The sequence below is a fragment of the Copidosoma floridanum genome, unplaced genomic scaffold, assembly GCF_036245765.1.
Source record: "Copidosoma floridanum isolate Cflo_tuat_1 unplaced genomic scaffold, Cflo_Japanese_pri ptg000019l, whole genome shotgun sequence".
In the NCBI taxonomy this organism is placed as follows: Eukaryota; Metazoa; Arthropoda; class Insecta; order Hymenoptera; family Encyrtidae; genus Copidosoma; species Copidosoma floridanum.
The window spans coordinates 3,778,090-3,805,435 of NW_028321896.1; the positions used below are offsets into that span (position 1 = coordinate 3,778,090).

The 27,346-nt window shown below is 39.2% G+C and overlaps 2 protein-coding genes across 5 annotated transcripts in view; one reads left to right on the plus strand and one right to left on the minus strand.

Moving 5' to 3' along the window:
• LOC106642150 (uncharacterized) overlaps window positions 1-9,266 on the plus strand; it is a 41,952-nt gene extending 32,686 nt beyond the window's left edge. The window contains exons 6-24 of the mRNA XM_014356840.2: window positions 139-375; window positions 860-1,021; window positions 1,198-1,324; window positions 1,460-1,609; window positions 1,717-1,893; window positions 1,998-2,162; window positions 2,281-2,630; window positions 2,709-2,961; window positions 3,108-3,301; window positions 3,420-4,277; window positions 4,345-4,543; window positions 4,732-4,931; window positions 5,166-5,451; window positions 6,018-6,310; window positions 6,403-6,490; window positions 6,567-6,737; window positions 6,815-7,000; window positions 7,334-7,626; window positions 7,723-9,266. Coding sequence (XP_014212326.2) covers window positions 139-375; window positions 860-1,021; window positions 1,198-1,324; window positions 1,460-1,609; window positions 1,717-1,893; window positions 1,998-2,162; window positions 2,281-2,630; window positions 2,709-2,961; window positions 3,108-3,301; window positions 3,420-4,277; window positions 4,345-4,543; window positions 4,732-4,931; window positions 5,166-5,451; window positions 6,018-6,310; window positions 6,403-6,490; window positions 6,567-6,737; window positions 6,815-7,000; window positions 7,334-7,626; window positions 7,723-8,289 — 4,956 coding nt within the window. The 3' untranslated portion in view covers window positions 8,290-9,266. The remainder of the gene's footprint in view (window positions 1-138; window positions 376-859; window positions 1,022-1,197; window positions 1,325-1,459; window positions 1,610-1,716; window positions 1,894-1,997; window positions 2,163-2,280; window positions 2,631-2,708; window positions 2,962-3,107; window positions 3,302-3,419; window positions 4,278-4,344; window positions 4,544-4,731; window positions 4,932-5,165; window positions 5,452-6,017; window positions 6,311-6,402; window positions 6,491-6,566; window positions 6,738-6,814; window positions 7,001-7,333; window positions 7,627-7,722) is intronic.
• Window positions 9,267-13,889: 4,623 nt separating this feature from the next.
• LOC106642099 (uncharacterized) overlaps window positions 13,890-27,346 on the minus strand; it is a 117,461-nt gene continuing 104,004 nt past the window's right edge. The window contains exons 8-22 of one of the 4 annotated variants that reach the window (XM_089593240.1): window positions 27,053-27,131; window positions 25,931-26,983; window positions 25,688-25,807; window positions 25,390-25,562; window positions 24,867-25,236; window positions 24,540-24,717; window positions 24,321-24,460; window positions 23,804-24,217; window positions 23,593-23,708; window positions 23,401-23,530; window positions 23,028-23,316; window positions 22,250-22,552; window positions 16,954-17,142; window positions 16,247-16,314; window positions 13,890-14,687 (exon numbers count right to left, since the gene is read on the minus strand). In XM_089593240.1, the coding sequence (XP_089449366.1) occupies window positions 14,616-14,687; window positions 16,247-16,314; window positions 16,954-17,142; window positions 22,250-22,552; window positions 23,028-23,316; window positions 23,401-23,530; window positions 23,593-23,708; window positions 23,804-24,217; window positions 24,321-24,460; window positions 24,540-24,717; window positions 24,867-25,236; window positions 25,390-25,562; window positions 25,688-25,807; window positions 25,931-26,983; window positions 27,053-27,131 (3,694 nt within the window). In that variant the 3' untranslated portion in view covers window positions 13,890-14,615. Of the gene's footprint in view, window positions 14,688-16,246; window positions 16,315-16,953; window positions 17,143-22,249; window positions 22,691-23,027; window positions 23,317-23,400; window positions 23,531-23,592; window positions 23,709-23,785; window positions 24,218-24,320; window positions 24,476-24,539; window positions 24,736-24,866; window positions 25,563-25,687; window positions 25,808-25,930; window positions 27,132-27,346 lie in introns of all 4 variants that reach the window. The other 3 variants (XM_089593237.1, XM_089593238.1, XM_089593239.1) reach the window with 3 other exon arrangements.

Sequence of the window (27,346 nt, forward strand, 5' to 3'; positions counted from 1 at the left end):
GTGTAAATCGAGATTTTTTCGGAAATAATAAGTAACGATGGACACCGAGGTGAGAAAATTACCGAAATCTGTGGGCGAAATTTCTGAAGTGTAGGTAACCACAAGCGCTGAGACATAAACGCACTGTGCCGCTACCAGGGACCGTTGGGGATGATGGGCCTGCCAGGTTTCCAAGGCGACAAGGGCGACGACGTCATAGGACCGAAGGGTGAGATCGGCGAACAGGGGGAACGTGGTCTGAAGGGCTTGCCAGCCGTTGGCGACAGCACCAGGAAAAACACGACAGCTCGAGAAGGACCACCCGGGCCCAAGGGTTACAAGGGAATGCCCGGCGATCGCGGCCCCAAGGGAGAAATGGGCGAGAAAGGACCGCTCGTGAGTATAATCGTCTTTTCCCCGACTCTTCCTTCCGATGCTAAATTAGAGGGGACTCGTTTTATTCTGTGTATACTTCATTATGTCGCTTCTGTGGATGCGGCGCGTGTCCAATAATAGTTTTGGGACCGACACTATTGGAATTCCCTCTAATTGGCCTACGGGTCTTTTTCCAATTGTTACGCATGATGCCGCCGTGGACTAGACTTGTCATTTTGTGCGTGTTTTGTGTTACTAAATTTGAATTTTTATAATGATTATCTTGAATCTATAGCCAGCAAACCCAATGCTAATTTCACGATAAAATAATGTAGGCCAATCCTTGAAGTTTTTTTTGGGACTATGTATAATTATTGTAGTTTCATCTACAAATAATAACGAACTTACTATACGCCAAAGCTATTACAAATTTTGTAGTGGTTACACCTTGTCAGTGTTTATTTAAAAATCCAAATATTGTAATTGACGATGAAATATAACGTAGGGATATCCAGGACGCGATGGATTGAAAGGTGTAAAAGGTGAACAAGGCGACGACGGGCCTCGAGGCCAGCAAGGAATAACAGGAGTTGCTGGACCTGCGGGGGAAAAAGGAGAAGAAGGAGATGCCGGTTACTTCGGAAAACAGGGACCTGATGGACCAAAGGTAATCAATTATATGCTTGTGATAGACATATTCTTTTCAATAAATTTGTCAAAGTACAGTACAATTTGTATAGAATTATTTGAAACTGAATGAAATATTCAATAGTATTGGATAATTTAGCATTTTCACAGTATAAAGTTATTTTATAAATATAATTTTGTCATCCCTTATTCCAGGGTGAAGCAGGAGATATGGGAAGACAGGGTGCTCCTGGTCGGCAAGGAGCTGCAGGTGTAGTGGGCGAATACATTCCAGAACTCGATGAAGTCGTCTGGGGCAGCATTGGCATACAGGGCGATGTCGGTATGTTGTATTTATTAATTATGTGTTAATCAGGTTTTGAATGAAAGCAAGACTGTAAAATTACCCACTTTCGTGCAAAATGCACACACGTACGATGTATCACGTTGACATATATCATTTTTTTGTTTTTCATAGGGTTTCCTGGAGAGCCAGGCCCTCCAGGTATCGACGGCGAACCCGGGAGGATAGGGTACATTGGACCAACAGGACTCCCTGGTCCACAGGGTCCGCCTGGATTACCAGGACTTAGAGGATCTTCTGTAAAAGGAGAACGTGGCGACGATGGTAAACTACATTTTCTTCAACACGAAAAAAACTCGTTGCATTAAAAATTTCAGTTATGCGTTTTGTTTTATATCACGAAGAGACGTTTTAAAATAACGTTTTTATAGGAATACCCGGTCCAATTGGTTCACAGGGACCAATCGGTCCCCCGGGTCCAATGGGACCGCATGGAGAAAAAGGTCTTCCTGGTATAACTATTTACGGGCCACCCGGTCCAGATGGTTTCCCAGGTATTGATGGTCTTGATGGACCACCTGGAGATCGCGGCGAACCTGGACCACCAGGTAATTTCTACTTTGCAGAAACGTAAAGAAAAAACTTTTAATTACAAGACTTGCTTCCATGATAAGAAATAACGAAATATAAAAATGATTCATGTATACGATAGGTCCTAAGGGTTTCCCTGGAGTCGGCACTCCAATAGTTGGTCCACCCGGAGAGCTGGGCCTTCCTGGCGTGCCAGGTATTCCTGGTGCTCCTGGCATACGAGGTATGGATGGTCTTACAGGACCGAAGGGCTTCAAAGGTGATGACTGCGGCGTATGCGATTCAGGTACGCCTTTAGCTAAATATTTGCCCAATATTTATAAAAACAAAAACCTGTTATAATTTTTGAAATAAATTAAATGGCTCGAAATCAGTTCGTTAATCATAATTATTTTTACACTTAGGTGGACTTGGTGAAAAGGGTGACCAAGGGATGCCAGGTTTCGATGGTTTCTTCGGCGCACCTGGTTTTCCAGGCTTGCCTGGACCGCGCGGGCTCAAAGGTGTAATTGGCAAAGATGGACCTCCTGGAGCCCCAGGTATACCTGGGGAAAGTGGACGACACGGTATTGTTGGAGTTCAAGGTCCTCCAGGTTCACCAGGTCGAGTTATACTTCCTGATGCATCTCGGGAACTATCGCCACCTGGTGACAAAGGAGACAGGGGTTTTCCAGGACCAGAAGGGCCCCCAGGTCTTCCTGGACGCCCAGGCCTTATTGGAGATTATGGTTTTGATGGCCCAAAAGGAGAAAAAGTAAAGTTCTTCTTCTTTATTAATTACTTATTCAATAAGATGTTCTTGAAATTCTTATTGCAATAATCACAATCAAAGGGTGATTTCGGCCTTCCTGGTATACCTGGATTCGACGGCGAACCAGGTTGGGATGGAATGGATGGGCTAAAAGGAGAAGCTGCAACTACTCCCAAAGAGTACCTTAAAGGCGATCGAGGTTTTGATGGTATGCCAGGACGCAAAGGCGAAAGAGGTAATCCTGGACTTAAAGGATCCCGGGGTGATTCTTCGCAACACGATTTCAAACTACTGAAAGGACCAAGAGGTCCAAAGGGATTTGTCGGAGATGATGGTATGAATTTACTACTTGAATTACGAATTTACATTTTTCGTTGATTGAAAATAATAGTCATAATAGATAATCACAACACATGATTTAAATAAAAATTGAATAAATTAAACGGTCATTTATAACAAAAAGTATGTTAAAACTTACAGGTCCCAATGGTTCAAAAGGAGAAATGGGAGTTCGAGGTTTTAAAGGTACTGAGGGACTACCCGGTGAAAAAGGACGTGAAGGTTTTTCAGCACAAGGACCAGAAGGCTTAAAGGGATACCCTGGAATACCAGGAGATGAAGGTCCACGTGGTACTCCAGGTCTTCCGGGTATGGAGGGTCCTGAAGGTCTTCCAGTAAGTATACGTAGCTAGTAAAAAAATCGTTGGATGAAGAAAAATTTATTATTCTAGTAAAATCGTAGCCAATTACAATTTGTTTTTAATAAATTTCGCATACTTTACTTTATTACAGGGGCTAGCTGGTCCTAAAGGTGATCGTGGTGACATAGCCAACAACTTTTATTACGGTGATCAGGGTGTTATGGGGGTAAAAGGTGAAGACGGAGATATAGGTGACTCTGGGCCACCGGGATTCGTAGGACCTCCTGGATTGAATGGAGAAAAAGGAATTAAAGGCGAAAAGGGTAACAGAGGATATGAAGGGTATTCAGGAAATTCTGGAGCAAAGGGACCAAGAGGTGATAGCATTCAGGGTTGGAGAGGGGAACCAGGTCTACCTGGAATTCCAGGACGTCCCGGAATGATGGGTGACAAAGGTTTCAAGGGAGTTGATGGCTTACCCGGCTACGATGGTTTGAAAGGTATGCGTGGTGATGTCGGCCTACCAGGTAATCGTGGACTCGAAGGTGATGTTGGCGCACCTGGTTTTACGGGAATGGACGGGCACATGGGATTCCCGGGTGCTCCAGGTGAAGATGGTGAAATTGGTATGGAAGGTGACTTAGGACCTGTTGGTTGGCCCGGACTTGATGGGGAACCCGGAATGATTGGACACAAGGGTGAAAGAGGAGATTTTGGGCTTCCAGGCCCTGAAGGTCCACTGGGACCAAATGGATGGAAAGGGCAAAAGGGTGAACGTGGTTTTGTAGGGTTAAAAGGAGAAAGAGGTGAAAATTCGTTCAGTGGAATACAAGGTGAATTGGGTGAACCTGGTTTTGTTGGAGAGATCGGAGCACCTGGCATACCCGGTGTAGATGGAAAACCTGGTCTACCTGGAGATCCTGGACTTTCGATAGACGGTTTTATGGGTCTTAAAGGTCCAAGAGGAGAACCTGGCTATGCAGGATTTAATGGAACATTTGGAGAAAAAGTATACTTCTGCAACAACATTTTTTTTATAACATTTAAAAGTTACTTTATAACCATACTTTGTACAGGGAGATCAAGGTGATTTCGGTTTGGACGGAATTAAAGGCATAAGAGGGGATCATGGCCCACCCGGTCGTAAGGGTTATCCAGGAATGCATGGCCGTCCAGGATTCAAGGGAGAACGAGGGCCTGCAGGTCCACCTGGAATTAATGGTCCGAAAGGAAAGATAGGATTAGATGGTGATCCTGGGCGAATGGGACGTCCAGGTAAATTAATAAATTCTTTCAATTATGATGATTTAGAAAACACTCTCATAATAAAAAAAAAAAAAAAACTTAATTATCTTTTATTGATGAAAAAAATAACAGTAAAATATACATATTTTTTTTACCTTGTGTACAACATTACATAAAATTGCTTAGAATAAAATAACAAATTTTATCTCCTACATCAGGTATGCCTGGAGATATGGGCCCTCCGGGTTTAACTGGTCGGCCTGGTGCTCCTGGTCCAAAGGGTCTAGTAGGTGATCCTGGGTATCCAGGATTTGGAAATGCAACTGCAGGAGACGAAGGTACGCCAGGGTTGCTTGGTATGCCAGGCAAGAAAGGAATGAGAGGGGAGGAAGGATACATGGGAATCGCGGGAAGAAAGGTATTGAAAAAAATTGCGCAACTGAAATGTGCTTCGTGGATCAAGATAGCTTTTATGGCTAATAAAAGTCTATGGCTTTGCTAAAAAATTTTCTTCAATAGAATCAAGATACTCAAAAAAAATCTATATGTATAAATAGTACTACTGTTTCTAAAAGTCTCCTTGATCTGCGATCGTAATATTTTTCATCTTCCATTCGTCCAAGCTCAGGAACTCATAAGTATATGAAAATAGGGTGACAGAGGAGATTATGGCATGCCTGGACTGGATGGATTCCCAGGTTTCCCGGGTGTGAAGGGAACTATTGGAGATGTTGGTCCAGTAGGCCCACAAGGACCACCAGGTGAATATGCAGAAGCAGGAGAGCCTGGTGAGCCCGGATTTGACGGAATACCAGGCACCCCTGGTCAAGCTGGTCCCAAAGGAAGTCCCGGTGATTATGGGTTTGATGGACCGGATGGTATCCAAGGAGATCCTGGCTACAGTTGGCCAGGGCCTAAGGGAGTAAAAGGAGATGCAGGTATTTACGATACTACGATATAACAAAATACTAAAAAGTAATTTTAACTGTAATTCTTGTTAATAGCTCTGTAGAAAATTTTAGTTCAATTTTTAAGTGATCGCAAAAAAACGGTTCAGCGCGCTGTTGCGTTAATTTTTCAAATCTATTCCCAGTTCGATTTCCGGTAAATACACTCGCAGTTTTTTGAATCTATTTTCAACGAGAGGTTTTCTCCTTAAACCCCTTCCCGACCTAGAGTAAACCTGAAAATGATAGCGAAACAGTAGTGGTAGTATAGGTATAGGAATCTACGTGAGTAGGAGGGTTGCAGGTATAAGATTATCCCTGGAAACACATCTACAAGAAAAGTATAGTAGTTAATATAATACCGGGCACTACTTCATCTACACTAAACACGTTTTTCTCTCGATAATTGCTGAAAAACTATAATTGTTTATATAAATTTACTCGATATTTCAAACTAGATTTGAAAGCATTTCGGCTCAGTTCGATTTTAAAAAGACGCATAGGTATAGTACGTATTTGATGAAAATAATTGATAACTAAATCCTGAAAACTTTAAGGACCGAGAGGATACATAGGATATCCTGGGGCACCTGGTTTCGAAGGCAGGCCAGGAGAAAAAGGGCGTATGGGGCCCAAAGGTTTCCTTGGTGATGTTGGATTACCAAGCTCAAGCGTCAAAGGAGAACAGGGTGACTATGGTTTTCCAGGGTTAGATGGAAGGCCCGGAATGAAAGGAGAGATGGGCGATGAGGGATTCGCTGGTATTATGGGATTACCAGGATTGAAGGGTGAAAGAGGTGACTACGGCGATAGCGGTCGACCTGGTCCTCAAGGCAGAAGTGGCCGTAAAGTAAGACTCCACTTTTACCATTTAAAAAGTTTGCTATGTTGTGGCAAATATTCGTAGTCTTTACATTTTTAACTTTTTGTATTAATCAATAGGGTTTGAAAGGTGAGATGGGCACGTATCTCCCTGGTCCGAAGGCCGAAAAAGGAATGATTGGGGATGTCGGTTTCATGGGGCCTGAAGGTAATACACTAGTACTACAATTTTTTTTATTTGCACAGTTTTGCATCAAATTTTAAACTGCATGAATGACTATTAGGTCCGCGTGGAATGCCAGGCATGGAGGGTGAGCCCGGTGAAGATGGTTTACCAGGTGAACAAGGAGAAGAGGGAGAAGTTGGCCCTGCTGGTAATCCAGGTATCGACGGACCCGATGGTCCCGATGGCTCGGAAGGACCACCTGGATTAATGGGCCGTCCTGGACCAACAGGTTAGCTCGAATCATGTTTGAATAATTAAACTGAGTAATCTCATACGATTTTGATTTTTTTTATTAAACTTCCCCAGGAGTTCCTGGACTCGCTGGAGCACCTGCGCCTCCCGGACCGGGACCGCGAAACCGAGGCTTTTATTTTTCCCGACACTCCCAGTCAGCGATGATTCCCTTGTGTCCGAAAAACACGGTGAAATTGTGGGACGGGTTCTCACTTCTGCACATAATGGGAAATGGTTATGCACACGCTCAAGATTTAGGTAAGCATTAGATTTTTCATTACGACCGATCCCGTAAAGCCAAAAATTTAACCACCTTAAATTATTTATATTTTTGATGTTCAACAGTTTAAAAACTATTATCTTAATTTTTTATTTTTTTCTAAAACTCAACAAAACTATAAAAATGGTATGTATTGAAGAATCAGTTACCCCGTTGATATTGCTATTTGATGATTAAAATCCATGTCTTAGAAAAACACTCTGGTAACAAACGTAACAGTTGCATATATTAAATGCAAAAGTTTGATTTGTCGCATATAAATTGAGTCACTTGTTCAAAATAAACTTGAATACCAAATGCAAAAACCTCAGGCGTTCCCGGGAGTTGCGTGAGAAAGTTCTCGGTGATGCCGTTCATGTTCTGCAACCTGAACAACGTGTGCGACTACGCGAACCGCAACGACTACAGCTACTGGCTGAGCTCGAACGAACCGATGCCAATGTCGATGACGCCAATACCATCTCGCGAGGTGGGCGCCTTCATATCACGCTGCTCCGTCTGCGAGGCACCCACCCGCGTAATAGTCCTGCACAGCCAATCCATGGCCATACCCGACTGCCCTGGTGGATGGGACGAGCTCTGGACCGGATACAGTTTTCTGATGGTATGCCTTTTCTGATTATTATCTCTCTCTCTCGCATGCCATGCATATGCCTAAAAAAAGAAAACGATAAAACTCGAAAATTCCGAATCCTCGCAGCACCGCGACGCAGGAGCAGCCGGCGGAGGACAACCCCTCTCGTCTCCAGGCTCGTGCCTCGAGGAGTTCAGAGCGCGACCATTCATAGAGTGCCGCAGCCAAGGGACCTGCAACTTCTTCTCCACGGCCGTCTCGTACTGGTTGGCCACCATCAAGGAGCACGAAATGTTCCGCAAGCCCCACCAGCAAACCCTCAAAACGGACCACACGTCCCGCGTGTCGCGCTGCTCCGTCTGCATAAGACGGCGCATCAGCGAGAACCACAACAATCAGCACTACGTCCACGGACACCAACAGCCGTCGTACGCTTACCCGCACGCCAGACAGCCGACGGCCAGCATACACTCCGAGAGCGAAGCGAGCAATGAAATCGAAGGCCCCGCGCACAGCAATTACTACCTCCAGCATCAGCGCAAGCATCCGGCTGTCAACTACCCGAGCGGGAATAGCCAGCATAGCTACTACCCACGGGCCAGAAGGCCGAACCAAAGAGTCCCGGCGCAGCATCTCAGGCGACACGATAGGCACCACAAGGCGCATCGCAAGACTGGGGAAGTCAGCGAGTAAGATTTTTGTCAAATCGTCATCGTAGGTGATCGAGAGGACGAACTTTTTCATTGTCTTGGACGGCATGCGATGATATGCATGGAGAGTAAATAAACGGTGTAATTGGTGGCGTTCATTCGAAATGAATCGTCGCGCATAAATGAAAGCAGTCGGTGGATGATATAGATTTACCAAATCAATCGTATCATGCGTTGATTTGCCATACCAGTAGGATAATTTAAGTTTTTTTTTTTTTTTTTTTGTTTTTTTACCAAACGTTGCCCAAAAATGTTGCTCGACAACAACAAAAATTTTAGGTGAGACATAATTTTTCCAAGCTACCCTATTGCATCGTAAATTATCGTTAAATGTATGTTTTGAAAATTTGCGAGTTACAATCGACATGGACAATTTATTGAAATAACACCATGTCATTAAAATATGTGTTTGATTTTAAGTCGCTATTTTTATATTAAGTGCAAGGCAAAATAGCTGCTATCAAAAAAATTTTGTATTATAATATTATTGTATATCTACCAGTTTCGTAGTTTATAATGAAACTTTTAAATGTTGATTTTCGATTGTGTTAAGATTAAAACAAATTGTGCTAAGCTTTCCGAAAATTGTACTTGAAACATGTTCAATTTAATAAACGATGATACCTCTTCGTACGCGACGAATTTTTTTGAATAAAATAATTAAAAAACGAAAAATCCTAGTTATGTACATAAGTGAAGCCAAGTGGTGTTTTCGATCGAATGTATATTTATAGACACACTGCCGGGCTCTGCACTCGCTAGATAATGAAAGAGCTGCTTGTGCTGTGCCATACCGCGATAATTGTATCCTTTTTCTCAACAACTGCCAAATACAAATGATCACTCGCCGTTGTAGAGTGTCTAATAATTTATGGAAAATCAAATTAAAACATAATTATAACTTTTTTATCGTTAAAATAATGTTATTGCTTAAATATATTTTTGTGTATTAGTCAATAAATAAATAAAGTGACAAAAAAAAAGTTTCATTCATGTACGAAAATTGTACCTTTCAACGTTCAAATGAATTTTGTTGTTTATCTAAAACAAATATGTATCAATGAAAAGGGCAGGGAATAACTCAGACAAAAGAAAATTTTTTTTTTTTCTTATCAGCATATTTTTTAATTAAAATAGATTGATCAAGTGCGAAGCAATAGACAATGTATCTTTTTACACACGATGACTTGGATCGATCACAAAAGAACGTCGCACGCCTCTGTGCAATATACAAAACCTACTAAAACTTAAAAGTGAATCTTTACGAGTCTTGGCATCTACAATGAAATCTGCATCGAACCCTCTTATACATTTTTTTTTTCCTCATTCTTCTCGTATGAACATTTAACGAATGCATGTTTTGCACGCTCACTCATACAACCATCCTCTAAATAACGTATCGTGTTAACAGCGAATAGGGACGTATTATAATTCGTCGATACATAAACTTTCTTAATTTTATTTTACTTTACTTTATTTTTTTTTATTTGTTTTCGTTTTATTTATCTATTTTTTGCACTCTCTATTTTGTCCGTCTCTCCTCGTTCTCTCTATCGATATCAAAGCTCTTTTTCCCTGCTCTCTCGTCTGATATCCCAAATAAACTTACTCTAATCTGCCCTTGCCTTCTTCCCGATTTTATCTTCGAAATTCGTCTCTCCCATCCTCCCATCGCGCACACACGCGCGCGCGCGCTCAAAGTACAAAGAAAACAAAAAAAATTTAACGTACACATCGGTATAGAGTTATATTTATAAAATTATCCGTCGTTCTCTGTTTTAGAAAGCACATAATATTATGATGTATACGTGTGACAAATTATCCATGCGTACGTCGGGCAAAGGGAGGGATGTACATTATCAAAGAAGGCGCACGAGCACGCGCTCGCCTGTAACAATCCTTTACTTTTTTTTTTTTACATCTTAAATATCTTTTTTTTTTTATTATCTCTTTCTCTTCTCATTATTTACCACTCGTTTAAATTAAATACACGCAGGATAATTAAAAATACTCGTGCTCTATGTATATATATATATATTCATATATTTGTTTATATATATTTATATAAATAAGGCTGAGCATATGCTCGCGCGCTTGTACACGTGTATACGTATTTGTTGTAATTTTTATCCAACCATCTTACGAGAGACTTGCCGAGGAGTTTTTCTAATAATAGTAGTAATAATGATAATCCATTTGTAATCAATTTTTCGCTGGAAGAAAAATGCAACCGAACGCTCGATGTACGTTATTAATGTATGAAGGGTCGAGAGGAGGAGTGCGAAAACTCATCGTCACTCGCGCGCTCATACATATATATTATATATATGTATATGTGTAAGAAAATATTTACACGTGAAAAGGAATTATCGGTAATCCGGGGGTAATATGGGAACTGTTGACGCGAACGCCGTCGGTTTACGAAGTCCATTATGATGTAACGTAATTAATAATCGAGAAATGCTAGTTTTCAGACAGAAAACGCCCGACTATTGTTTTACTTTATATTACATATAAACTTTACAACGTAAACTTAAAGTTGGAGCCGAGATCCGATTGCCTCTTGTGTTACTCCGTTTTTATTACTTTCTCCTTCTCAAAGAAAATTGTCAATTATTGCACAGATTCACTATTCATTCGAGTCAAGGAAAATATTTTTCAACAACCGTTTGTTATCATAATAAATGTAAAAAGAAAAAAATTAAAAGAAAAACAAAACTAAACTGTCATCCGACAGTTCCTTACATTGTAACACGTCATCGCATAATTTCTTTCCAGTACGCGATTCTGTAAAAACATATTTTTTGTTTTTTTTTTTTTTTTTTTTTTTTTTTTTGTCAATATAACCAATCAAAGGATAACTAATGAGTCTCGAGAGCGAAAATCTTCATACTCTTTCATCCGTGGCTTTTTCCGTCCGTCGCCATCGTTAAGATAATTATTTTCATTTGTTTCGCAAACCCAATAACGTTTGGTCCTTGGACAACAAGGTGTTCCATTCCTTTCATGTATTCGTTTTCATCAATCGCAACGAAGGGAATCAATCTTTGAGATCAAGAGCACATTAATATATTGATGATTTTTCGAGTCTTAAAACTAGTTCACAGTTAGAGGTAATAGTTACATCCCGACGTCTTTACGTGACTGAAGTTACTTCGACTGTGCGTCATATAAAAAAAAAAAAAAAAAATAATAATAATAATAATACAAAGATCTTTGTTCATGAAACCAATGAATTACCCTCTCTTGTTTTAAGAAAAATTTAAGATTCGTGATAATTAATGTAGTTCGCATATAATATTACAATAGAATATAAAAAACTAACTGTATAAAAGAGTAATGTAACATCATCAGCTTGTTCAACAACAAGTTACTTTATTTCTCAGAGGCACTAACAGCGAGCTATCAAACTTCAACGAAAAAAAAAAAAAAGAAAAAATGCTTATTTTATTAAGTAACAAAGAGGACAAGGAGTTTCAGGGGATTGAGGAAAGGTGGCGACATACGACGGCCCATTCAAAAGGAAAAAGAAACACACACGCGATGATGATTATGCGAGAAAACGAGTGCACGAGTATAGCGTTTTCTGTCTGAAAAATACATCCAAATAGATCTTCTAGTTAACTTGTAAGAAAGAAGAAAACGAGTAAAAAGAATATCGAAAACTTGAAAAGCTTTAACAATCATAATCCGTCTATTTGTTACTTTGCCTAACATGCATTTTCGTCCATTGGTATACGTAATTATGAGTGCAATCGTCAAGAAAAAAAAAAATATTTATATGTATATTCCGAATTTGCGTAAGTATATACAACATAATATGCTCGACTCTCTGTACAAACTGATGTACAATTTGCAAACATTTCAAAGGAAAACAATTTTTAAAAAATCACACAATTTTGAGAAATTACAATAAATAAATGAAAACAAAACAATTAGAAAATTTTCGACTTTTGTCTCACGTGTTTTGGCTTTTGTATCGTCCTGCATATACGTTATGTGTATTATAATTAGAAATTCATATATAATTGAAAAATTTTTCATTCTTTGTAACAACATATCTTTTTTTCTTACGCTTTTTTTGTTCAGGTATAAGTAATTTAGTGCGCATCTAAGACCCGAAAGTATATGGAGCTATGCAAAATAGAAGGTTCATTTTGTTTTTTGTTCCGTTTATATGTATCTATGTATACATGTATATATATATATGTGTGTATGATTTGCATATATACACTTAATACGTATACATCCGGTCTTATGTATAACATACCACACGCTCGTATTTAAGTTACATACATACGTATGTGAAAATATTTACAGGGCGATTCGTTTCGTGCGTGCTTACAACCTCGTCCTTATTTGCTTTGTTATACGCACCGAAAATCGTCTACAATTTTTTTCATGCTTTATTTTACAGAATAAAAGTTAGTGTAGTGTCTTGGCTAGACACGTTCTCCTAAGAACAGATTTTTTTTATTTATCTGTGATTGCAAATACGAGAGACGAATCGCTCGGCATATATTCGCATAAAGTACCCTTCATTAAGAGTAAAAATATGCATACGCCAGTATCAATATTAATATTATAATCGTTATAATTAGAGTAGAAATAGCAATAATAATTACAGTAATAGTAGTAGAATTATAATAATAAAATAATAAATCTTAATATTATTATTATAATATACAATGTAACAATTATGTTTTCGGTAATAATGATATAATCAAGATGTCATTAATAATAAAATAATTGTTATAATATGTAATAATCATAATAATAATAACAACAACAAGTATTCTTTGTCACAATTTGGTTGTAGATTCTTACAATCACAATTATATTATTTTTATAATAATAATATAATTTATAACTCGGGGGATGTTAAATTAAAAAAAAAAAAACAGAAAAAAAGTTATAGTGCTCTATTTTTTGTCTTCCTGTGTACAATAATTAAACCTATAATTTATATCCTATGTTCAACAGCCAGTAGTATAATAAAGTATACCTTTGAGGTACCTACGTAGTTTTTTTTGTTTTATCATTAGTATTGTTTTAGCATACCAAACGCAACGGAACTTTTTCTCTCAGTCACAGCACGAGAGTGCAATATATCTGTGTATACATTTATATTATACACCTATCTTGCAACGCCATCGCGGATCAACTATGTGCCTCCACTTTGGGCTCGTTTTCCATCCTTAACTCCATCTTTTATTACCATCACCATCGTATTTACAACATCTCAGAGGAATCTCGCGATATCTAAGTGATTGACCGGCAAAAAGTGAAATCTATATTTATTTATACATGTACATCTATATATATATGTATATTTCTTTTAAATTTATATAATAAATTCGTTTCTCGAGACCTCGTCCGATGGATATTATAATAATCATAATAATATTATGTATATTAATAATAATAATCAACACTTTTCCGACTTTGTTATTTATTTTGTTTCATTGTAACCCTGTCACAGCTTTGTATTCGTGTATATCAATATACTAACACTTTGTTCCCATGCCCCGTTAAAATACAATCCTGCTTAAACATTATGACTCTTGAATCTTCCTTTAATTATTGTTTTTCTCTCTCTCTTTTTTTTTTTTTTTTTCTTCTCGTGTGTACTTTAAATGCCAGAGATACAGTGCGGGGGAGGGAGAAAAAAAATAGGGCGAGTCTCGAGCACGATAGGGTTCCTATGTATAAAATCCATGTATCGCATGCAATGCCTCGCTATTTGCAGCTCACACGTATTCCTTGACACATCAAATGTGCAACGTCGAAACAATATAAAACGAATACACGCGCAATTCGTATTCAATTAAATTTTTTCCTAATTCGATTATCCCTCGTCACCGGAGACTTCGATAGCCAAATCCGCGAGAGCGTCGCGCGTCTATAACGTACATACTTCCCTCTTCCTTTGCTTGCACATAAATATATAACAGTTACCGATTGCGTTTGGCCTGCGCGAAAGAGAGAGTGACACACGATTTCATATATCCTCTCTCAACACTTACACGACTCCCATATTCTCTCTCAACATGGTAATTACACATTACATGTATATTATATAATACATCAGTATCCGTTACGTATAGGGCGTTTTTCGTTTTGTCGTTTCATTTCTTTCCCGATGATCATCGAAGCTTCCTTATTTGTTTGCGATACGGCGACGCGGTTCATTCCCTTCGGGGTCCGGAGGTCCTCGTCACCTCATCATCGTTTACTCGGTATGAAACTCATACTCCCAAAAATGGACATCACGCGGAACTGCTTACTGCAGCGAGTCACGGCCACCAGTCACTCCGACAGTAGCTTCTGCAGCAGCGACGCAGACTTTGGATCACCTCGGGCCGCCTCTTCCATAGTAGTCTGAAAAACCATGGTTTTCATTTTTTTTCCTTATATTTCTTTTTTTTTTTTTTTTTTTTTTTTTTTTTTTTTTTTTTTTTTACTGGAGGCGAGAATTTGTAAATACAATTTTCGATTACTTGACCAACTTGAGGGTTATTGGATGGTTATTGGTGAAACTTTTGTAAGTGTCTAAGGCACAATAATATACGCTTGCAAAGTTCCGCGTGAGAGGGAAAAAAAAAAACATTCCAGTTAATGTCCAACGGTTAAAAGATTTTATATGAAAACGAAAAAAAAACCGAAAATAAAAACGGCACCTCTCGTCAATGGAAATTGTTATTATTATTTTTATTTTACTTTAGACCTCACGTTTGTTTGGTCACCTTTAACCACGAGTTATCGATACGATGACTAGTGTTCGAATTCAAGAATACCTTCTTGAATAATGGATAATGACAACTAAATACTGAGCTCTCATGCATTAAACAAGAGTTACTTGAAAAAAGAAAGAAGAAGAAGAAAAAATGAAATTTATATGATATAATATATTATAGACAGTAAATACAGTAAGCACAAAGACATTGCTCTGCTCAACTGTGAAAAAGCATTACAACCGTATGTAAATATAGAAAACAAATTATTCATATCTAGTATGCCACATAAGTATTTCCACATAGAATCATAGAATAGAATATAATTTAAGCGATACATATCATGTTGCTATATACGTATATCTAAATACACCATCACCATCTTTGAAACAGAAGTGAAAATAACATTACAACGTTATTAGTTCTCTAAAAACAAAGTCTAATATACACTGTATTATAGAAGTACGAGTATTATAGAAGAAAATATGTAAGTATATAAAAAAAAAAAAAAATTACAATGACAATATAGATTTTAGTAAAAATCGTTCAGCAACGTATAAAAAGGGGTGCAGCTTCATACGTGTCTTCGCAATGTCGTCCAAACACCGAAACTCACAAATAATGCAATTAAGTAGAAGAAAGTTACGAGTAAAAAGCTTAAAATGTACTACGTCAAGTTGGTAATTTTTTATATCGTTCGTGGATACTTTTATTGTTTGATGTAAGATAAATTTTGACCTATTACACCGACAGTACAATTATTATGAATATATCAAATACGTAGAAAAATACATACATATATATATATATAAAAATATTTAGCAAAAATCACGTCGATAAGGAATAAAATATTTTTAAAAAATACTCATAAACATGCACAGCAATGGGCATATGTACGTAATATTGATCCTCTACACAGTTCGAACGTTCGAAAATATTTTTTTGTAACATTTACAAGTAAATGATAATTTTTTTTTTTTTTTTTATATTTATAATCGTATACCTAACGATCAAAACGAGAAAACTAAAAAGGATATTAATAATAAAAAGTAACTTGAATGAATATGTCGTGCACAATAAAGTATGTTGTTGAAGCCAAGCAAGAAAAAGGGTAATAGACAGAGAGCATACAAATAAAAAATTAATTAAAAAAAGTAGGTAAAGTATATATACGTAAAGTATGATTGTCGGAATGTGGGTTCTTACCCTGGAGGACGAGGGGGTACCGCTTCCGGCCCAACTTTTGGCAGAGCCATCGCTAACCAACGCATCACCTATAGCAGGGACATCGACAACGACACACGTGTTACCAATTGTATTTTTTAATTTTTTTTATTTTCTATTTTAGTTGTTGTTTTGTTCAGAGTACGATAAGCTTTGTCTCGTTTCTTTCGTTTATTTCTATTTTTATTTTGTACAAGCCGAATAAACACCGCGTTTGAGTGACATTCAAAAAAACCGAAGCACGGAAGAATAACAATGCGTGTTATTATCATTATTCTCATTGACACTTGGTTTTGCACAAAAAGCCGGCAATGTAATACTTTTTCACAGCCTATATATGAACGTACGGATCCTGAGTTTGGTGATTTTATGGTATATTCGACTCATCAACTTCATGAGTTTCATTGGAAGGCTTGGAGAAAAAAAAAAAAAAACTGTCTCATCATACTGTGATGGAAAATGAATGTGAGTGTCGATCGCATATTACTTAATAAGTGAAAAATGGATGTGAAATAAATTCCTGACTTTGAAAAAAAAAAAAAAAAAAAAAAAAAAACTATTAGTATATTTATGTGTTATACTGGTGCGCATCAGGTAAAATGAAAACGAATAAAAATAACAGCACAAAGTGACAGAGAAAGTGAGAGAGAGAGAGAAGGGGGGGATAAATGGGCTGTTCATTCACAAACCTGGCGTCATGTCGTAACTCAGGCCAAGAGACTCCAAATCTTCCTGCGACACCTGACTGGTCAGGTTGTTCTGAAGGCTATTGGGTATCCTTTGCTGCTGCTGTTGCTGCTGCATCCGCGCGTCCACCACCGTCCTCAGCTCTTTACGCACGTACTCGGAATTAATACCACCTGTGCTACTCGTGTTACCTGCAATGAAGGACAATACACACGGTTTGCATGATTAAACGTGAACGAGCGGCGCAAGGAATTTAACGTATGACGGATGACTTCTCGATCAGTGCAACAAGAATAGAAAGAGGGGCGGGGGGCAAAAGATCAGAAATATTAATTTACAAAAGTCAATGGTGGTGGCCAAGACCATTGTTGTAGCGATGCACCCATTATTTTACAGACGTAGAGAGGCTTCAGCGATGTTTTAATTATGGTGCACACACACAGGCGATTGGGCATTTGCAACATATTTCCTTTTTTTTTTTAACTTTTATTCCTTATTATTTATAGGCTGTACATTAATTCACACAGACGAGGACGTTTAGAGAACACGAGGTAATGGTGACCACGGATGAGATGTAATAAACAAGCTTCAGCAGGCATTTGCTAAATGATAATGGTTTTCTACTTCTTCCTTAAGTGCTTTTTCTTTCCCTGTACTCTCGTATATATTGTTATGATTTTTTTCTTTCTTTGCTCCTTGAGGAAGTAATGGAAGACGACCATTATTATCACGAAAACAAGCAAGACATTCAAGTTGAGCGAATATTTGGAAACAACATGAATTGAAACAACAAGAGTTGTGGTTAATTTTTTGATCACACCTATAGAAATTAAGTCTTGCGTGTTTTTGTGATTACATAAAAAGTAATGTAAATTAGTTACGCTTAATAATTATTTCCACAGATAAATTTTGCACGTTCTCCAACTCTTTGTTAAAACACCTTTGATGACAAGCTTAATGAAACAATATCTTACAAAAAAATTTTTATCAACAGAATAACCAGTTATGGTTTTTTTTTTTTTTTTTTTAATTACCTAATAGTAAGATTTTGCTTCATAATATCGTTATTAACACTGTTTTATGTACAGAGAATCAACTGTTTTAAAAAATGTCCAGATGCTCGAGTTATTTACAATGGAAGAATCGAACAGGCCAATGCTGATTGGATGATTGAAAAAGTTGTGAACTCTACGGAAGCCCGGTCACGACATTTACATAAAAACGCAAAAGCGCGCACGAAAACACGTACGAGTGCACGAAAACGCGCACACAACAAGTTGCAAAGCAGACGGTTTCTATTTCATTTACTTAAGTACAGCTTATAACTGTTACATCGTTACGTGAGTAAGAGATTTGTTCAAAAAAATATAAATATATATGATCTTTATTCAAATATTTACTTTGGATATTATCATTCTGGTAAAGAGAGCACGGTGTAAGATGTACGTAAAGTTATGTGTTATGTGTAGTAATTATAGTAATCACTACTACGTACTGCCATTTAGTCGATTTTATTAAACCTTTTAAGTAGAAAATCTGTACTATTGGCAGTCGATTTTTGGGTAAAAGAGAAATTATAGATTTGCCGCAAACAGCACAAACAATGTCAACTTATTATCTTCTATCCATAAGATCAGTTGCGGCTGGTTTATAATTAATAAAGCGGCTCTACTGTGAGATAGTAATAGTTATTTGGATCAGCGCCATCTAGCGGTCTTGATTTTTTGGCCATTGGTGGCTCCTAAAATTCTCAATCAGAGCAATTTGGATTAGAGCCATTTAGTCAATTATAAACCAGCCGCAACTCACAACAATGCTATAAAATGAAAAAATAACATTACGTGTGTTTTTGGCGGCAAGTTAACAATCTATTTTCTACCAAAAATCGACCTCCTGTGTATTTTTGCTTTTTAAGATGAATTTTCGAGTAAAAGATAGATTGTTAACTTGCCGCCAAAAACACATATATTGTTATTTTTTCATTTTATAGCTTCATCATGAGTTGCGGCTGGTTTATAATTAACTAAATAGCTCTGAGCTCAATTGCTCTGTATGAAAAGTTTAGGGCCACTTTTTAGTTCAAAAACTCGCAACGCTAGATGGCGCTGATCCAAATAACTATTGCTGCTTACAGTAGAGCCACTTTATTAACTATAAACCAGCCGCAACTAATCTTATAGATAGATAATAAAAAGTTGACGTATTCTGTGCTATCTGCGGCAAGTTTACAATTTATCTTTGAGCCAAAAATCCATATGTAAAAGTATAAATATTCTACTTATTTTATATGGCTTATAAAATCAACCATATTCACAAACTTACAATACCTTAGACCTTTTACCATTGACTTATGGAAACACTTATGGATAGTCTACAGAAACTGATCCTACTAATCCTACCTTGATTAATTTTTTAATTGAAATGACCTTGTATGTACACTGTTAAATGATTTTAAATATTGAAAGTTAACAAGTTGTTTTATATAATACATTCATTCATTTTGATTAATCCTCAAAAATGATGTAATGGTCTATGTCGGATTAAAAAACTTTCAATGTTATGTTACAGTGCAATGTATCGCACATCCACATTGTGAGATTTTAATATTACAATAACAAAGTTTGATAACACACAAGTTAAAAGTCTCCACTAGCATCATAAATAGAAGAATATTAGAGAAATTTGTGAACTAATAAGATTTACCAACGAGAAAAGTGAAACATAAATCTTGATGAAACGTTTGAATAAAGCAATTGTTTAAGTTTCATAACTTTTAATTATAACAGTTGATACCGTAAATATGCATTTGCTCTTTTAAAATTTGGTTTTTCCTTGTTTCAATAAAAATTTGTGTCACTGAAATCTTGAATTACGATCAAATATATACGTAAATTAATCAGTCGAAAAGAGACAACTGAAGAAAAAAGGCCTAAAAAAGAAGCACAGTCACAGAGAGAGTCTCTTAAGAATGGAGCATTGGATCTTACTAAATAAAAAATAGATTTATTACAGATAAGTAAATGTTAAGTCTTATAAATAAACAAAGAACCCAACATTCTCTGATTATGTGAGATCCAATGCTCCATTTTTAGGAGACTCTTCCTGTGTGACTGAAACTCTTTATTAGGCCTTTTTTCTTCGGTCGTCTTTTAGACTGAAAAATTCACGTATGTGCTTGATCGTTATTCAAGATTCAGTGACACAATACATATCATATACTTAAGTTAACTGTTGATTTAAACTATAAAGTCAAAGGGCTGTACTGCCTGTGCTTCCAAAAGTCAATGGTAAAAGGTCTAAGGTATTGTAAGTTTGTGAATATGGTTGATTTTACAAGCCACATAAAATAAGTAAAATATTTATACTTTTACATGTGGATTTTTGGCTCAAAGATAAATTGTAAACTTGCCGCAGATAGCACAGAATACGTCAACTTTTTATTATCTATCTATAAGATTAGTTGCGGCTGGTTTATAGTTAATAAAGTGGCTCTGCTGTAAGCAGCAATAGTTATTTGGATCAGCGCCATCTAGCGTTGCGAATTTTTGAACTAAAAAGTGGCCCTAAACTTTTCATACAGAGCAATTGAGCTCAGAGCTATTTAGTTAATTATAAACCAGCCGCAACTCATGATGAAGCTATAAAATGAAAAAATAACAATATATGTGTTTTTGGCGGCAAGTTAACAATCTATCTTTTACTCGAAAATTCATCTTAAAAAGCAAAAATACACAGGAGGTCGATTTTTGGTAGAAAATAGATTGTTAACTTGCCGCCAAAAACACACGTAATGTTATTTTTTCATTTTATAGCATTGTTGTGAGTTGCGGCTGGTTTATAATTGACTAAATGGCTCTAATCCAAATTGCTCTGATTGAGAATTTTAGGAGCCACCAATGGCCAAAAAATCAAGACCGCTAGATGGCGCTGATCCAAATAACTATTACTATCTCACAGTAGAGCCGCTTTATTAATTATAAACCAGCCGCAACTGATCTTATGGATAGAAGATAATAAGTTGACATTGTTTGTGCTGTTTGCGGCAAATCTATAATTTCTCTTTTACCCAAAAATCGACTGCCAATAGTACAGATTTTCTACTTAAAAGGTTTAATAAAATCGACTAAATGGCAGTACGTAGTAGTGATTACTATAATTACTACACATAACACATAACTTTACGTACATCTTACACCGTGCTCTCTTTACCAGAATGATAATATCCAAAGTAAATATTTGAATAAAGATCATATATATTTATATTTTTTTGAACAAATCTCTTACTCACGTAACGATGTAACAGTTATAAGCTGTACTTAAGTAAATGAAATAGAAACCGTCTGCTTTGCAACTTGTTGTGTGCGCGTTTTCGTGCACTCGTACGTGTTTTCGTGCGCGCTTTTGCGTTTTTATGTAAATGTCGTGACCGGGCTTCTATAGAACTCTTTAGATTATGGAACATGTTTAGTGGTAAACACAGTTTGGGCACTTATCTAAACTGAAAATGCAACGATGAGCCATGCAACACGTGAATCGGAGACTATGAAAAGTTTGTCGTTTGTCATTGAATTAAAAAAAATAAAGCCCAACACAAAACCATCACTGTCCTTCTCTTTTATTTTCAAAATCTGATGAAAAACACATCTTCTCCTTATGAACAAAAAGTGACGTGCACACGATTAATGAAAAAAATGATGGAGCAAACACATTATTTACACAATAATTGATACTAAATTATGGTCGTACTGTTTTGCACATATTACTATATTGTACAATAAGATTCAAACGATGATTTAAAAATGCAAAGAAGAACACTGAGGACGTTGTTGTTAAAGCACGAAAAATGAATGAATACACTAGCAACCTCCAAAAACAGATCCCCTTTCAAAGTCAAGCTATGCGTGCTATACATGATTGTCTGATTTCCAGGGTGTGTGTACGTGATAATGGTGCATAAGTTGTGCTGCTAGTTCAAAGATGTAGATGTGTATAACTTGTCGATTGCGTCCCGTAAGTTTAGGTAGAAATAGAAGGCATTTTGTCTCTGTAGTAGGTAGTCGATTTTTTATTTTTTTTTATTTTCACACAAACTAGGAAAGCAGACACTTGATTATGGTAATTAATAAGGTAAAAAAAACAAGGGGTAGTGGTTTCATTGGTGCTGGTGATAATGGTAAACGGTGACAGTGAGGATGAATGAACATAAATTTGGTTTTTGATTGAAAAAAAATTTTTAAAAAGAGAGAGAGAGAGAGACAGAGTGATGGTCACATGACATGAAGAGGTCACATGACTTACCACCGATTTGGTGACTAGCAGGATTACTGGAAGGCGGATGCCTAATGTCTTGCGCATCCCCGGGTCCCGACTGATACAAATTAACCGACGTCCGATCGTAACAGTACTGACTACTCGGTACGCCAGCGGCGTTGTGGTATAACATAGATGAGTGTTGTTGATGGTTTGTAAAGTGTTGGGTATTGTTGGCGTTGTGTTGATTATGAGTCGGTGTCGTGGGACAACCCGTTAGGGGATGACTAGGCGATAATAAAGGTTGCTCCTTGCTCACGCCACCATAATGACAGGGCGAGCCGACCCCACCTGCAACATTAATCTTGTCTAGGATCTTGTTCTTATTCCTTCTCGTAACGCTTAGCTTGTTAGCTTTTGCGTATGGTGGCGGCTCTCGGCTCACTTGCGCTGCTACAAGACCAAAATTAAACTGACAGCTGATTCTTTCTTTATGTGCGCCGTTCATTGAAGTAAAGACACATAAAATGGCAAAAAGATAAAAGATTGTTATTAAGTCGATAAACAAACAGCCGATCAGCAGCTGAATGGTTAACTTGAGCTGAGAACTGTTATAGCGCCAAAACTAGCCGGTCGCTGATTACAGACGTGTTAACTACTTGATCAACACTGCGTTTATGTATGTTTAAACACTTATAAAAGTCGTTTTTCATACGAGAATGAAAGTTTTAATAACAAGTACGGTTTTACGTTTTAAGTAACTACGATTTAATAATAATAAAATTAATAATTTAAAAAGGCGTCTTCGATTGGCACGCTCAATTACCTGATAATTGCGTTGCGGAGGATGGCGTGGAAGATGTGCGCTGCAGCCGATACTGCGCCGGGGAATTCGTGGCAGCGGCGTTGGGCACCGGGGAGAACTGACTGGCCGTAGGAGACGCCGGGGGTGGGAAGGGCTCAGCAGGGAAGGGAGATTGCCGCGAGATCGGTGTACCCGGAGACGACATCGACCTCTGCTGTTGCTGCATACTTGGCGGCTGTTGGCCTGACTGTTGTTGCTGCTGTTGTTGTCGCACTTGATTGAACATCCGTGGACTGGTAGCGTAATTACCCTGAAAACAAATTGTCCATTGTATTGCTTTGTTTTCAACAGGATGAGTCTTTGTTCAGTTGTTCGACATGGCGTGCGTTATTACCTGTGACGTCACCCTGGGAGACAACGGTTGTGGGTGAGAAAACGGTATCACACCAGCTGGGGAGTGCGGCGACAGTCTCGACGATGCTGAGACTTGTTGGCCACTGGCAAAATTGTTATTTACAGCGGGGCTACAAACATTATTAGCGTTCATTGGAAACACGAACTTTTCCTAGATTTTGCTTGTACTTACTGCTGAGGCAACGTGCTGGGATGGGAGTACGAGTGTGTAAGGCGGTGTTGCCCTTGTGACATCTGGACGGATCCTCCATAATTTGGTGATACTTGTGGTTCTGGCACACTCGATCTCTACGGTAGAAAAAAAAAAAAAAAAACAATTCGTATTTGAAATAAAAACCGTGAGAAAAACAACAATTCAAACCAACCTTAGAATTGCCCCATACCTGCAACGTAACATTCGGCGCCACGGAGTTCATAAGGCTATCGATATTTTGAATGCCGGTCGCTATTTGCTCCGTGGCCGTTGCATTTGACGGTATCAGCAGCTGTTGCTGCTGCTGTGCTTGCAATAGCCTCTTCCTCAGTTGCTCCTGATGCTGTTGCTGCATCTTCATCTGCCGCATCTGCAGTTGCTGCTGCTGTTGCTGCTGCGCTTGTGCCGTAAACTGTGCAGCAGATTGCCGGATTCCAGACTGCTGTTGCTGTTGCTGCTGCTGCTGCGACGCGTTCAATCGCATTCGCGCCTGTTGTTGCTGTTGTTGCTGCTGCTGTTGTGATTGAGATTGTTGCTGTGGCTGCTGCTGATACATCGGTGGCGGCTGGTAATTATGACTCGACGTCACCGGCGTACTCGTCAACTGTTGACACAAGATTTGCGTATAAACAATTGTTTTAGAGTTTTATACATGTTTTTTGTTTTGTTTTGCTTTTATTGTTTCTAAATGTAAAAAAATAACTCACCGTAGACGAATAAGCTGGAGGAGTACCAGTCATTGGGAGGTTGGAAGACGTAGAGTTAGTAGATTCCCACTGCATCAACGATTTTTGTATGGCATTTATCACCAGTTTTTCATTTCGCTGCGTTTCCTCTAATAAACTAACTATCGCAGAATTATCTGAAAAATCATCCAACATTGAGTGATTACATCAACACAATAATTTTCCAACAATTTCTTTCACTATATGTAATCTTTTCCATACCTTCTGGTGCAATTTCTATGACTTGATCTAAAATCTCGGAAAGATCCGGATCTAGAGTAGATTGAGGGCCCCATGAGGAAAGATCCGTATTTTGCTGACTATAACCCTGATTGCTTAAGAAATCCGCCTCCATATCCATTTGCCTCTGTTGCTGCTGCTGATGCTGTTGTTGCTGCTGCGATTAGGATTTAAAGATGAAATTATGAATGAATAATATCTAGGGGAACAAACTTTTTGTTTCACCTGAATAAAACAAATGAGAACAAACAAAAAAAGTTTTTATAACCAAGTATTAGTGTAACTTACCAGATGATTAAGGTACATATTCGTTGGTTGCCGAAGCATTTGTCGCGACTGATTTTGCATGGGTCCCCGATTGGACATGGTGGTTATGGGTGTCGACGCATTACCGCCAACCACCGACTGCAAACTCGTCCACGCCTGCTGCTGTTGAAGCTGTTGATGTTGCTGCTGTTGAACTTGCGGTGGCGTTGGCGGTGCCGATTTAAGCATACGAGGCAATTTCGTTTGAGGAACAGCCGATATCACATCAGCGGGCACGGAAGGCACTGACGATACCTGCGGGGTGTCCTTGGCTAGTAACGACGCCAGCATCTTGTTCTTTTCCCACAGTTTACTCGTCGACGTCGTCGTCGTCGTCGTTGACGTCGTTATCGTCGTCGTTGCTGTCATTGTCGTCGTCGCCGCCGTCGTCGTCGTCGAGGAGTTACTGTTGTTGTTGTTGTTGTTGTTGTTGTTGTTGTTGTTGTTGTTGTTGTTATTGTTATTGTTGTTATTGAATTTCGCGTTTGCCTTATTCATCGTCGATTGGCTAGTGACTAGCGAGTTATCGATCAGCCGTTTCGCCGACAACCCGTGATCGGAATCCTCCGCTGGCCTCTTGTGTGCTGTGCTCGCTACATTGCCGTGATCCATCTGCGACGTCGTCGGCGAAACGTTTCGAAAGCCGAGACCTCGCAAAAGAGGATCTTCCTCTCGTTTCTGTTTGGTAGAATACAAATCAAAATAAATGAAAATCAGACATCAGAAAGTTCACGACGAGTGTGATAATTTCACGCGCAAAAAAAAAAAATTTCTCCTAGATAAAAAAAGCAATAGCTCATTACATTTTGATGTTTACTCGCGTCCTCGGAATCCTTCAAAAGTCGCGTGAGCAGCTCATTCCTGTTTTTCATCGACTCCCGTGCCTCCTTATCGCCGTCGTCATCTGACTTTTCGTTGAGCAGCTGTTAAAAACAATCGAAGTGCATTGATTAATGATGCCAACAACCAAGATATCGAATAATAAGAACAATTAAGGTACATAAAACTGCAGCCAGTGTGTGTGCAAAGTTGGGCCCTAGCCTTACCTGTAGGAGCATCGTATTGCCGGGCTTGGAGTGCTCGTGTTGTACGGGTTTGTGCTGTGATTGCGACTGCACCTGGCTGATCGGTAACCGACTGCGCATGCACTTCGAGCCCGCGTGCTCCGGCGAATGGTAACCATCCTCGTCCGGTTTGAGTAGGATCTTGAGTATCGTGTTCGTCGACTTTCCCTCGTTGGCCGTCGACGAGTTACCGTCATGTCCTCCACCCGCCTCGTCGTTGGCGCTACTGCTACTACTGCTACTATTGCCCTTGGTCAGCAGATTTCGCAGCCTACCCGACTCCATGCCGGCCTGCGGCTGTGGTTGGGACGACGGCTGCTGTTTCTGCTGCTGTTTTTGCTGCTGGTGGAGCTGTGACTGATGCTGCAGCTCGTCGGGCTGCAGCGGCCCGTTTGGCCTGTGCTCCATGGGGCTGGGCTGGCCCGCGTGCTGTAACGCCGAGGGCCCCGACCCACCGAGGCTCGCACTCTGTGTCTCCTGCAGCGGACTGAAGGGAAAGGAGTTGCCGAAGGGATGAGCCGCGCTACCCGGACTAAAGGCGGGCAGGGGGCTGCAGTGCGAGGGCACGGCCGGGGCGGTCGTTTGATGGGCCTGGGGCGAGGCCGAGGCCGCGTTCGGTTGCGAGGGCGGCCGCGAGCCGGGCTGCGACGGCTGCTGCGACGTAGGCGTCATCGACTGCACGGATTGCTGCTGCGTCGTCGAACTGCTGCTGCTCGGCTGGATACCGCTATGGTTGCTGCTCCGCGAGTCCGGGCGCACGCTGTCGACCGAGTTCCAGAAGTTCGCGGTGCTGTCGAGCTCGAGGCTTGAGCTCGGGAACAGGTCAAAGTCGAGGTCCATTCCCGACGAGTTAAAGTGGTTGAAGGACGTCTCGGCGCTGACTCCGAAGCCCGAGTTCACCACGGGATTGCCAGAGCGCACGGAGCCGGGGCCCAAGCCCACGCTGGCCCCTAAACCGTTCAACTGGCTAGCCACCGACATCAGTGGCCCCCCTACGTTGTTGTTATTGTTGTTGTTGTTATTGTTGTTGTTGTTGTTGTTATTGTTGTTATTGTTGTTGTTGTTGTTGTTGCTGCCACCGCTGTTGGCACTACCCGTACTGATCGCGTTGCGCAAACTCGAGTGTCCCATGCAGAGTTTCGAATTGTTTGGTATTTGGCCACCCTCGTAGAAATCGGAATCCCTGCAATGATCACAAAATAAATCTTTACTTAAGTATAATCTTTTACGTTTAAACGTGACGAACTAAGTATATCTGTCTAACTGAGACGATGTGTTGAATTTCAAAAGATCCTTCACCGTCACACGGCTTGTCGACGTTGATAACATGACACGTATTATCCAAACAGTTTGTCGCCAAGATAACCATAACCGTTTTTCTCTTACACGTACGCATTA